Source organism: Vespula vulgaris, chromosome 12 (genome assembly GCF_905475345.1).
Source record: "Vespula vulgaris chromosome 12, iyVesVulg1.1, whole genome shotgun sequence".
Lineage (NCBI taxonomy): Eukaryota > Metazoa > Arthropoda > Insecta > Hymenoptera > Vespidae > Vespula > Vespula vulgaris.
In genome coordinates, this window is record NC_066597.1 from 5253911 (window position 1) to 5267375 (window position 13465).

Sequence of the window (13465 nt, forward strand, 5' to 3'; positions counted from 1 at the left end):
CGACAGCATGCCGGCGCCATCTTTTCTTCGAACTTTAATTTCACTTGACAATCCCCCGGGGAATTACTCGAAATTTATCGACTTCATATTCTTTATCGGCAACCATCCGAATGGACCGCATCGAGTGATAAGAATAAAACGTTTCGCCAGGATTCTTTTAAATGACTTCGCGATTGTCATGCGACGATTTAACCGGATGAATATTTGAATTATTTCATTTATTTCACGTTACGCTCAATTTTTTTCTTTTAATTAAGTGTCTTAAAAATCAATGCGATTGAAACGAAAAAAAAGAAATTCAACGAAACAATTCATATAAATTAATAGAATTCAAAATTTATTTTCATGGTCTTAACAATAGAAAAAGAAAAAAATACATTCGATAATTAAGATCGAAAATCGTTGATTACTGTCTCTCTCTCTCTCTCTCTCTCTCTCTCTCTCTCTCTCTCTCTCGCTGTCTCTCTTTCTCTCTCTCTCTCTCTTTCGTTCTGATAGAACGTTTCCAATGAAATATTTTCCTGGCGAAAATTCGTAACATTGTGGGATTCGAATCAACTTTATTAGTTCAGCCCCGAAGGAGAATGAGTTCGAATGGACGTTTGCAAACGCTATAACGTCGATGCGTACGCGAAACGACAACATTTAAGCGATACATTATTCTCGAATCTCAGTAAAGTATTCGAGCAGACTTTCTGGACATTCGGAAAATATACTCTGACATCGCTCGGGATTTTGTCGACCTGCCAATTCCGCACCGTGATATTCCTGATCGGCATGAGATCTAAATGTGTCCGAGGTTGTTGAAGGCCTGCAACAAAATAGAAGAGGATCCTGTTCTACGGAATTTACGAAAATTAAAACCAGCAACGGACCAGCTATCGTCTCTATTGCTACGTGTAGATAAAATTGGACAATTTTTTTGGAAATTTAATTAATTCACTAAAAAAAATCAGAAATATTAGTGGCTATAAATTGAATAACTCTTTGTTATACTCTGACTCGTATAAAAATTATATTATTGATAATGATAAATCGCTATCAAAGAGAAAAAGAACATTATATTAAATGAAATTTTCTGGTAAGCAGTAGTTTATAAAAAAGGAATCTTTCCAGATCTTATTCGATAGGGATGTATTATTTTTCTTTCTAATCCTGAATTATCTTTCTTTCTCATTTTATTTTAGGAAATTATTATAAATACTATAATTGATAATACTAATATATATATATATATATATATATATATATATATATATATATATATATATACATATATATATATATATATATACATATTTATATATACATATATATATATATGTATGTGTGTATGTGACTTATAGTTTATGTATATACAAATATTATATATTATATTGTGATTTTTCAAATGAAATATTAAAAAATGTTTATTTATATCATAAACTTATATCCAAAGTTTAATATTTCCTAGCTTATGTAAGCTTTTTTGAAAGAGGAAAAAAGATGTTTATAGAGTTAAATAAATAAAAGAAAAGTTTTCACAAAACACACGATCTAAAGAAATGAAGAACGAGTATCAAAAGATTAATTGATTGAAAATAAGCTAAAGAGATAATTATTCTTGACGTAACCCACGCTAATGCGTTTCATACGTTTCAACAAACGATGAGTCGCATGGCGTTCCATTAATATTATACAACATATACGTATAACACGTATGTACACACGAAGGTATCCCCACGAATATTTTCTGCCAATGAACTCCGACGGTGCTTCATCGCGAACGCGTGTAAAATTAATCCAATGAACAGCAACGTCATCGACGTCGCTACGAGTCTACAACGTTATAAATAATCCAATTCATTTTGACCAGTAAACGAGGTGATGATGCCTGGCAGATTTTAAACATCACGAATAGATATATTAAAGAAACCAAAGTGGTCAACTATTGTTTCATGTCGCTATATTAGTGATAATGGAGAGCAAAATTCATTAATTATCAATGATATAATTTCATTGTTAACAATAACCGTGATCCGCCGAAATATCTCGTAATACATACGCAGAACTATTCTAACTGAAACGAACGTAAGAGAAACAAAAATAAAAAAGTGATCTTGAAACTATACTCACGTGAAAAGTACACGAAATAATTGTCCTGCGAGTCCGTGCATTCTGTTAAATGGTACATCAGCAACCTCGCAAATCATTCTTAAAAGACAGACTTTGCCATAATGCGAATTTTCCAAAACCGATTCGATGATCTCGTAGAGTTCCCACCTGGATGTAGTCAGTGAGTCTAATCGAATGGAAGATGGATAACGATAAAATACAGAAGAGTTGGAAAGGAGAGTTAAAGAGAGAAAGAGTCCCGGAAAAAGAGGATTCTAAAGAAAGCATATTCTTCCTCTATAAAGAGGAGCAAGGGCTTTCGTCCATTGTGATACGGCCCTGACAAGACGAGGGGTAAGGTGTACGCAACAAAAGTGGCCTTATTAATATGTAAAGGAAGAGAATCTTCGTCTTATCCCTGAGCACTAAGCCTTCTCTCTCTCTCTCTCAACACACATATACACACACAGAGAAAAGCATAGACACACAGGCACACACAAAGACATACTGTCTATAAGGACTTGGTCCCTTTCTTTCACTTTCCCATCTCGATCCTCTTGGATATCGGTCGGATTTCAAAGCGGGGACAGGGATTAAGTAGGTAAAATCTCCAACGCGAAACGGCAATCTCTATTACCGCAATGTTCTTAACTTTAATAAATAATGCATGCTACGTAAGAAATCCAGCTCGATTCGATCGATAAGATCTTCAATGCTATAAATATAAGGAATAAATTAGAAAAAGGAAAGAAACGAAAAAGAAAATATTATAGGTATTTTATGAAATCTTTTTATTTTATCAGAATCATTATAAATTAATTACTAGTTAAATCATTCGAGAAATTTGAGTATAGGAAAAAATTTCAATCTCAAAGATTATATTCTGAATTGTTTAAATTCTTATCGTTCAAATCGATTATAAAATATTTACTAAATAATACATTTATATCGAATTATATTCAAAGAAAGAATAGAAGAAAGACTTACCAGGTATATTTGATGTTCGAACGTCAAATCCATTGTTCTCCTTCACGGAATCGTCATGGTCGATCGATCTCTCATACCGTACGAATGAATCCGTCAAGTAGGAGGCGTTATAGGGCAGGACGTAATTAAATTTCATCACATATCCGATAATCATGCTGACGTCGACCTCCATGGGTAAACCGAGCCCGAGGATTAGCTGGAACCGTTTTCAAACATAGGCAGGTGTCATCGATCGTTTATCACGTTCGTATTCGAGCTTGGTCGACAGTTAAGGGAACGGTTGGAAAAAAGGTGTAAGAATGAGAGTGTTGAAATGCAAAGGGTAAAGGATAAACCGTCAATCGTGACATTTTTGCGAGCTAACTTTTTACGAAATAAAAGAGCTAACTTCGAGCTAACTTCTTTCGAAATAATCGAATGAACGTTAAAGAATCAAAAATTAAGAATTAATTTTTTAAGTTTTCATGACAATACTTAATAACTTTACACATATTAAATTTGTTTTAGAAAATCTAAAATAACTTTTTATTTTAATCTCTTTCAATCATGATTAACGCTAGAAGAAATATCGATTTATATAATATTTACATATATTGCTATTTATTGAGTCAGTAGTTTTAAACATTTTAAATCAATCTTTTAAATAATTAGACAATATTTATAATAAAATATCAGTACGTAATATAAGTGACCGATATTACATCGATTAATATAAAAACTGTTAGTATTTTAATTAAAATATTTGTAATAATTTGTCAATATTTTAAACAGAAGGTTAATATTTATAATAAATCCAAACGCAACGCAAATTTCAACTTAATTATTTATACTGACTACTTATATCATGTACTGATATCTTATCATAAATATTGACCAAAATATTCGTAAATACTTGAATGGGATACTTGAATGAAAGAAAATTATTTTACAAAATACTGACCAAATAAATATAAGTGAATTACATGCCATTAAAAAAATTTTTTCTATAGTACCTGTACTTTCGTCGCTGCGTTGGCACTCGGTGTTGGAAAAACCAAATATCTTTTGTCTCGTCGATAAGCCGAAGAATAATGAAAAAGAGAGTAAAAGATTAAGAGAAATTTCAACGAAGGCTCAAAGAGCGATCGCATTTTCTTAGTCGGTTGGAGGTGTCGATGAGACTGCAGAAAATTGAGAAGCTTAAACTACGTCTGACAATTATACTCGCTAATGACGGCATTTAGTCCAGTGACCGCGGGTTAAACGGCTAATGAACCGTCTTTGTCGAGAGACGAGATCGCTCAACGAACAGCCGATAGGATAAACCACTACCGTTCTCGAGTCTCTCTATCGATTATTGTATGTATGTATATAACATAACTGGGTTGCCGTAGATATCGATATCAAACGGCATTAAAGTTATGCGGGCCCGTATTAAAATCAATTCGATGCCTAAACGGCCGACGACGTGTCACGTAAAACGTCATTAATAATAACCTACACGGCCGGCAAATGTGCTTCATTGCCATGCAAATTAATTTTGTTCTTATAGCCCATGAACGACGGTGTAATTTGGAATATAACGCGACTAATTTTCCCGATCATATCAGATCATTCGATTTTATAGAACGTTCTTCCTTTCTGTATGTGCATGCGTATGTCTGCATAAATGTGTGTAAAATAGAACACACGAGGAAATCTAACGAAATCATATCTCTTCAAATATTTTGTCATATTTTTTTTCTTTTCATTTTACCGTATCGTCAAAAAGAACAGATATATTTTTAATGTTCGAATTAGATAGATAAAAAATTATATCTTTATACATTTCTTTGCTCAGCTACGCATCATGATATAATGTATCAATAAGTGGTATAATTTAGATAGCTTTTATTTCGTTTTTTATTCAGCTATAATCAATTTAAAGATTTCATTTTATTTTTATCTTATCATCCAACCACTTGTTATTTCATCTGAACATCCAAGATTTATAACAAACGATCCATCAACTTATCTTGATGCTTTAAAATTCCTTCCAACGTATCTCAAATCCAGAATAAATTATTGATTCTCGTGCGAGATAAACTTCACAGCGATTAATATACACTAATATACACTACTAACGTATATCGCATTATATTCGATGAATATTCAAGCTATTCAAAAAAAGAATTTTATACCTGAATCTACGACGGTCTTTTGCATTTAAAGCGTATGTATATCGCATTGAAAATAAGAGGATATTGACAATGACGTGCACTGACCTATATAATACCTTGAAAAATACCTGGACCATGTTTAGGTATATCGGCTAAAAGCTGTCTGTGAGTTCAATGGCCCATATTCAAGCTGCGCATTCTTTATGAACGAGCTGGTCCGACCTACATAAATTCACCGAACCAGCCGACGACGAGCACCCATAAAAAACTGTTTTGCCTCGACGTTCTCGCCATTAATCCTATCCTATACGGAGCGTCCCTCATCTGTGCGATACTTCGTAAAGCTTGAAAAAAAGGATGTTTACGCGATAAACAATTTCACGGTTTTTTGAACAATGAATATCGCCATTATCGATCTCTCATTCGTCCTTTTTCTTTATTGGTCGACGAATAAAATTATTTTTTTTTTCGTTTCTTCGCTAGGTCGTCTTAAAATATTGTGTCTATTTCTAACTTCTTTTTTCACTTTTTTTTTTACTCAATATCGAGAGAAAGATCAAACATATGTTAACTAGAAGGAAAATAAATGGAACGAATAAATGTTACGAACGATAGAGTTTATTTCTCTTGGACATTTCTCTTTCAACATGTTTGAAAAAAAGGAGAAAAAGAAAAAAACAGAAAAAAAGATTTGAACGGTACAGCTGAGCAATATCAAGAGACAAGAGACTAAGAGCGATATCCTGTCGGGCGATAGATCCATGTTTGCATTACGGATTGGTACGAGAATTTTGCCGATGCAGAAACCTCAATAGAATAATATCTGCATACGGATAATTGAATCGTGCGGCTTGTCGCGCATCGTTGACCTAAATTCTACTTTGCCAAACTTGGATGAAATAGATCCTAGTTTTCAGCAGGCACATACGCCTCGTTAATATTTGTTATATAAAACGAAAATTAAAATTTACCTTAGATCATATAGCATTTTTCTTAAAGGTATTTCTTGAAGAAAAAATAAAAAAGAAGAAAAAGAAAGAAATACAAAAATAATGCAACCCTGTTATTAAAATTAAATAACAATTAATTGTTATCATAGAGAAATTACAATAATTTACTATAAGAATTATTTAGATAGGGATTAAAATGTTATGTTACATCCTGCGTAAATTTAGAAATGCGTGACCTAAGGATCTACTTAGAACAGAAAATAAACTGACGCCATTTTAGTATTAATCAAAAGATCGGTATTCCATCTCTTCTTTATCGATACTATAAAATCTTTTCGATTTTATAGATTTTACAGATTTTATCTTTAAATCTTCTAAATTTTATAGTATCGGCAGAATAAAATTTAAATCACCCAGGCGCTCACTTAACACTTTTGAAAGCATAAATAGTTCAGAATATCATTGATTATAACCTCGATTTATAAAAATGCATTCTGTTATATTCTTCTTGTATTAATTTATAATACAATAGATTCCTGCAGAATAGTAAACTTTTAATATTTCTATTTAATTAAAAAAGCAGATCTTTTATCTATAGCAAATTTTCCTGATGTAATGGTTTAAATGCATTTGAAAAAGAGAAAAGTCAGAAAGAAGTTAAAATTTATATTAATTATATAATATATTAATAAAATGCTCAATCAAAAGTTAATCAAACAAGTCAATCAGTATTTGTCATTTTAAAAACCCAATCAATAATCAATTAATAAACTTGTGGTTAGTTCTTAAATCTTTGTTCCTGGAACTCATTCTTGAATCGTTACATCGCTCGTTGAAAAAATAAACATAGTGAAATCTTCAGATCTCCTTTATTTTATCCTATCGATCTATGTCTCCCGTCTCGTCATTTATCATTGAATTCACGTTCTTTAAGGTCAATAAGGTTCTGATAAAAATTTCACAGTCTGACCAAAACCTGACTATCTTAAAGTGCGCTGTAAGACGTAACAATTATTTTTATAAATTCTTTAGAACGTGAGAGTTAAGCAAAACTATATTCAATGACACAGAAGAAAAAGTTGACTGTATTTTTCAGTTCGGAAGGTCGTAATTAAGGAAGAATAGTAAAACAGGTGGAAAAGACGAAGAAAAGTCCTTCGATCTCTCCCTCTCTTTTTTTTCTTTCTTTTTTCTCTCACGACCACAAGTCGAAGAGAACTTGCCTATTGCTCGTACATCGGAAAGGAGAGCGACTTCTCGTAAAACGCGAGAAAGCCCCTTCTACATAATTTATAAGGAAAACTTTGTAAAAGATGGTACAGAGAAATTGCCAAGTATGCAAACGCGGTGCTTCGTCTTCCACCTGTTCGTTTCGCAATCTCCGAAACTTCCTCATCTGCTCGGATTGTCTTGTTAAAACTGCTATTTTTTGGAACCTTTACTCCCTCTCTCTCTCTCTCTCTCTCTCTCTCTCTCTCTCTCCCTCTTTCTTTCTCTTTCTCTCTCTTTCTCTCTTTTTCATTCTCCCTCCCTCTCTTTCTTAACTCATGTCTAAGGGTGAAATCGTTCAACACAAAGGAAGCATCTCTTATTTTTCTTTAAGTCTAACAAAGTAATTTGCAAATAAGAATTATACTTTATGAAGTACTTGCAAGTATGTACATAATTCGCCCATGACATCGTGTTAATCTATGAAAAAAAAAGAAAGAAAGAGAGAGTTTTCTCTTTTCAAAAAAATATAGTTGGATAGGTATTTTGATTTTTCTTTATACTCGCAATAAAACGAAACGATTACATCGTAAAACGATCTATAGTCCGTGAATCTTGACTCTTGGAATCTCCGAAAAATCGTATTTCTCCTATCGCGAACTCGAAACGAGATATGGCAACTCCTTTTCCTTCTTCTCCTCGTTCGAACGTATTCCAGAGATCCATAGGGAGAAGAAGTTCCGCTTTTCCGTAATCACCTTTTGGTAAACGCGTCTTGTCGTTACCCTATCTCTCCGCTTCGCAGATCACCAAGTATTTCTCTCTCTCTCTCTCTCTCTTTCTCTCTCTCTCTCTCTCTCTCTCTTTCTCTCTATCTCTCTTTCTCTCTATTTCGATTCCATTGGTTTCTATCGAATCGAAAAAGAGAAAAAGAGACAGAAAGAAAGAAAGAAAAAGACAGAAAGAAAGAGAAAAAGAGTACGTCTTTTTACCACTCCCTGAAATCCGTCCCCAGAGGTGAGTCCAATGAACGAATACTATTCCTTTGATATCTTTATTTTTCGCCGTTAAAAAAATGTACGTGCATTAGCCGAGAGAGAGAGAGACCAAGTGAGAGAGAAAGAGAGAGAGAGCTTAAGGAGGCTTTAGGATTGCAAGGAGATTCTCGGATGCAAGAAGGATAATGGCATTCGTGATCACTTGAGCGTTACGTGACGTCTCTTTCGATAAGGTTCGAAAAGATATCGATTGGTACTATAAAAATTATTTTTCACAAACTAAAAATTACATCGCTTTTATAATAAGTTTATTATATATCTTATGTTATATTTATCAGAAAATATAAATTACTAAAAATAAAAGAAGGACACGATCGGTTAAATCTGACAGAGATCAAAACTATGATATATGATACATATTTGCACTATCGACATTCGCTATAAATAACAAAACTTCATGAATTTACTACTTGAAATACTATTTTATTTTACCTAACTCTAAGTTAATTATGCAAAATACTAATATTTCTTCGTCATTTCATAAGCTCGAAATACCACTTTCTTTTTTAAGCACTACTACTTACTAACAAGAGAAGATCCTAAACTCGGGAAAAGTTATGAAACTTCGTAAATGTGTATGTTGAAAGAATTTCCTTCTGAGTAAAACGTTATTTTTATGTTGCAACCCGTTTTCAGTCTAAGAAAGTGAAAAACGCCTTTAAAGTTTCGAACTTTTTAGAGTTGCTATTAGGCTTGTAGTTTTACAATCTGAAAAAAATAATTAGCCTAACAAAAGATCAGAAAAGGAACTTTTGATCCATTTTATATATCAATACTTTATTACTATAAATAAAAAAAAAAACAGTATAGTTTACTATTTCACAACGAAATGTCTCTATTTATTATACTTTCTCTGCGATAGTGAAGTTCTTTAAAAAAGTCTTTCGAAAACAAAAAAGAAATCGATCACATTATGAACGACCTATTAGAACACAGCTAGCGTATATATACAGAAAAAAACCTGAGATTCTCTACATCCATACAAAAATTTTATGATTTTAATATTGTATAATTTAAAAAATATATAATTTTTTAATATTACAAGGCATATTTTTTCCTTGTAAAACACTTTTATTACTGAACGCTATTATTTAGTGTTATTCCGAAAATCAAGCATTTAAAACTTTCAAAGGAGAATATAAACATTATCTACGAATCTCTTCATATTATTGAGGAAAATAGGTAGGATGAGCCGATATGCCTTCCCCCTGTTATTTGTCAAGAGGAAATGAAATTATAAATTCAAGTGGACGCTCGACATACCTTGTTCGGAAGTTCGGTCGCTCCGAGAGTTGGTAAAATAATCGAATACATTTCGAAACCAGCAATTTAAAGCACTCTCTCTCATTCTCTTTCTCTCTCTTTCTCTCTATCTTTCTCTGTCTCACCCTCTGTATTCCAACGGTCTACCGATCGTTTTCATGATGCAGTTCGAACCAAATAATCCATTGCCCTGTGGTCCATTTGACATAAAAGACAAGTTACATTACGGACTCACGCATACATTTCCGATGTAATAACGTCATTTTAAATTCAGAGTAACGCATTTGGTAGAACGTCGATATTTCGGCTACGTTACAGAGTTATTAGTCTTAATTAAGCGTATTAGCAGACACTACGAGGGATTAAATGACTTTCAATGTACTCACGGATGAATCACTTAAAATCGATTTTATGCGCGTCACATTCTGAATGAATATAAAAATATATATATATAAATATATATATATATAGATATAGAATTTTACATCGATAATGAAATTCTTATTAGAAATGATATTTACATATTTAATCCTTTGCAATATAAACTCTCTGCTGCTGCACGATAATACTATTTTTTTCAGAATTCTTGAATCATCCATCGCACGTCAGGCGCAACACTTCATATGATTAATAGGAGAAATTATGAATGTGAATCGTTCACATAGAGAGCATCCGCTCTGCGGAATAACAATATAAGAAAATAATGGTAAATGAGAGAACATGGTAGTGGTGTTTTCTCGTTGATGCTTAGAGGGCACGGATGATCGTAAAATAATCTAACGGATTGTATTGGCACTCCGCATAAAAGTATCCGCATCTCCCATTGGAGTTCCGACCGATCGTCTCGGCCGCGAAATATTCACGATCGGAGTAGATTTCGTATTCTTCGAAGGTCGTTGAGGGTGTAAGTAGAACGTGCAAGAGTTCCCCTAGGAGTCCGCGTCCTTTCTCGAAGGGATTCGACGCTGATTCGCAAACGGCACGGAGTAGACAAGCTTTACCGGAGCCGAGCCTTTCCATCGCTGATTCCAGCATTCTGTAGAGGGTCCAACGGCTCAAACCTATATTGCCAGAGGGAAAAAGCAAAAAAAACGAAAGTAAATGGTTAACGTTGCTAGGTAGATAAAAAGAGAGAAAAAGAGAGAGAAAGAGAGATCTATGGCAGCGATATTCTGCTCGATTTTTTTATTAAAGTCACTGCATGTAAATCAATTATGGTTTTGGGAAGGATCATGTTTCTTTTGTGTTAATAAAAATTCACACGAACGAGAATCATACGTGATATTGTAAATAATATGAATGTTATAGAGTAATACTTTTGTCAGTCTGCATATCGTCTATGTAAAAATATTTATGCATATAACGTGGTAGCATACGTATTTTCTTTGGTTATTAATTAATCCGCATTTTATCTTAACATAACTTTTAAATAATATCGATGAAATTGTGACGAAAACTTTGACTTTTTTAACTTTGGTTTTATTTCATCTTTCTCCTTCTTATACTCTTTCTTCTTCTTCTTCTTCTTCTTCTACTTTTTCAGCGATTAGATCGCACGACTTTAATTAACGAGTCCGAGGAAAAATTTAGCAAGTATAATTTTTAATGCAGTCCTTCTCACGTCCAGTAAATATTATTTTAAACGCTTTCCAACATCGCGATTCTTTTTTTCCTTTTTTTTCTTTTTCCTTTTTTTTTCGCGTCTTCCTTTTGTTTCACACCAAGTTAACATGAAATAACGATGAGAAAATGAAATAACAGGAATTTCATATTTCAAATGTCATTTTACAATCCAATCGAATGTGATTTGACTTTTAAAAAATTTTTTTCATGTAAATCATGTATATACTATCTACGAATAATTTCAGTATTCCTTCATAGACCTAAAATACGGCAATTGTAGAAAGATTAATCAGGTCATAGTGAGTTTCTACGAACGCGTCTCTTTGTTTATTAAGAAAGGAACGTATTGTACGGTGTGAGTACACCCACACATATTGGCGTATACAAGAAAGGAAATTAAAAAGGTGAATAATCTCACCGAAGTGGCCTGATTTATATATGAGTGCTCGAGTCCGCGGTGCTTTTTTCCCCTCTCTTCATCTCATTCTCTCTCTCTCTCTCTCTCTCTCTCTCTCTCTCTCTCTCTCTCTATTTCTCTCTTTTCCTTTCTTTCTCATTTTTTGATGTTCTGTTTTTTTCTCTCCCTTTTACCTCGGTGCTCCGGTTTTTCACCCTGCGGTAGAGCGTTGTCGGTGAACTTTTTAAATCGTGCGTGAGCTCTTGTGAAATCCGACGAATTGTAGGGTAGATCGTAATTACACTTCAACACGTAACCGAGAGTCATAGATATATCCTCCTCCATCGGTAGACCAAGACCAAAAAGCACCTTTTTCAAAAAATCAGAAATCCATTAACAAACAATCGTCAGTTCTTTTGTTGATTGGTCGATTCTATTTCTAGTTTTTTAGCTTTTGTCAAAATACGAATAAAAAAATGTACCAAAGTATAACGTGCATGCGAGTAACAAAAATCTTTGAATAATAATAATAATAATAATAAAAATAATAATAATAATAATAATAATAATAACAATAATAATAGTTATAATAATAATTTACATAAAAGGTATGAGTTTTAACCGAAGCTTGATTTAATTAATATTTCGTTTAAAATTTATGGAAGACAAACAAATAATTAAAAAAAAAAACATAATTAAAGGTTTTAACGAACAATTCAATAATATTTTCGATATAGACTAACTACGTAGATATTATATTTGGCTTTTAAACGCTTGAAGAAAGGCAAGAGTGAAATAGAGAGAATCGCTCAGTGGTCGTACGAGTTTTAATTACTTTTGTCCTCGCATCTGCTACCGCCATATACTCGTCCTTTACTTTGCGATTATGAATTCACGACGACCAAAGTCAAACAAAGGCGGACTTACGAATCAAAAAAGAAAAACAAAAGAAAAAGTAAAAGTGTTATGTAACTTTTCGTACGCTGGGAAATATGTACGAGATATCGGAGTACTTTCTCAAAAATATGACACGCAAAATAAATTCATTCATCGTTTATATATTGTGCAACGAAATTCGCAAAAACTACGGAAGATGGATTGAAATAAAATTAACACGTTGACTGTCGTGCGATTTGTAAATTTTGTCAGGAACGCTCGTCTGTGATCAAAACATGATCTCGCTTAAAAAACAATCGTAGAAATAAACGCGTAAAAATAAAAAAAAAATCATCGAAAGAAAACAAACCTGAACTTTGGTTTCGCTATCCTTGGGATCAGGGAAAAGCAGGTGCCTCTTCTCTCTTAAAAAACTTCTCGTTCTCTCGTACTCTCTTGTTTCCGATCGAGAAACTCCAGCGCAACCGGAAATGAGAAAGAGGAAGCGGACGTAAACGAATCTCATCGTTCCGTTGATCTTAATCTGTGAGTAAAAGGAAGTGAAAGAAAATAGTATGATGAAGCTAAACGAGAAAAAAGGGAGATAATAAGAAAAAATCAAGAGAGAGAGAGAGAGAGCAAAAGGGAAAAAATAAAGAAAATTGATTCAAAGGGGAAGATAATTTTGTCCTAAGCGAAGAATTCGACTCGTCGCTCGAGATTCTTGCGTTACACGGACGAAGAAGAGGTCGCGGAGAATTACGTAAAGCATTTCGTTCGCTCCGAGTGTTTGCTTTGTCTAACTGTACCCACGAACACACACAAAGAGGAGAAAAGAAAGAGAGAGAGAGAGAAATATACAGTCGACTA

At 33.2% G+C, this 13465-nt stretch overlaps 2 protein-coding genes across 2 annotated transcripts; both read right to left on the reverse strand.

Moving 5' to 3' along the window:
- Positions 1 to 515: 515 nt before the first annotated feature.
- LOC127068206 (uncharacterized) lies at positions 516 to 9750 on the reverse strand. The gene is made up of 6 exons (XM_051004022.1): positions 9700 to 9750; positions 4074 to 4241; positions 3078 to 3277; positions 2383 to 2391; positions 2116 to 2271; positions 516 to 811 (listed from the first exon to the last, which is right to left on the reverse strand). The coding sequence occupies exons 1-6, from the start codon at positions 9748 to 9750 to the stop codon at positions 658 to 660; spliced, it is 738 nt and encodes a 245-aa protein (XP_050859979.1). The 3' UTR covers positions 516 to 657.
- A 696-nt stretch (positions 9751 to 10446) lies between these two features.
- LOC127068207 (uncharacterized) lies at positions 10447 to 12581 on the reverse strand. The gene is made up of 3 exons (XM_051004023.1): positions 12555 to 12581; positions 11914 to 12088; positions 10447 to 10760 (listed from the first exon to the last, which is right to left on the reverse strand). The coding sequence occupies exons 1-3, from the start codon at positions 12579 to 12581 to the stop codon at positions 10447 to 10449; spliced, it is 516 nt and encodes a 171-aa protein (XP_050859980.1).
- Between the last annotated feature and the right edge of the window lie 884 nt (positions 12582 to 13465).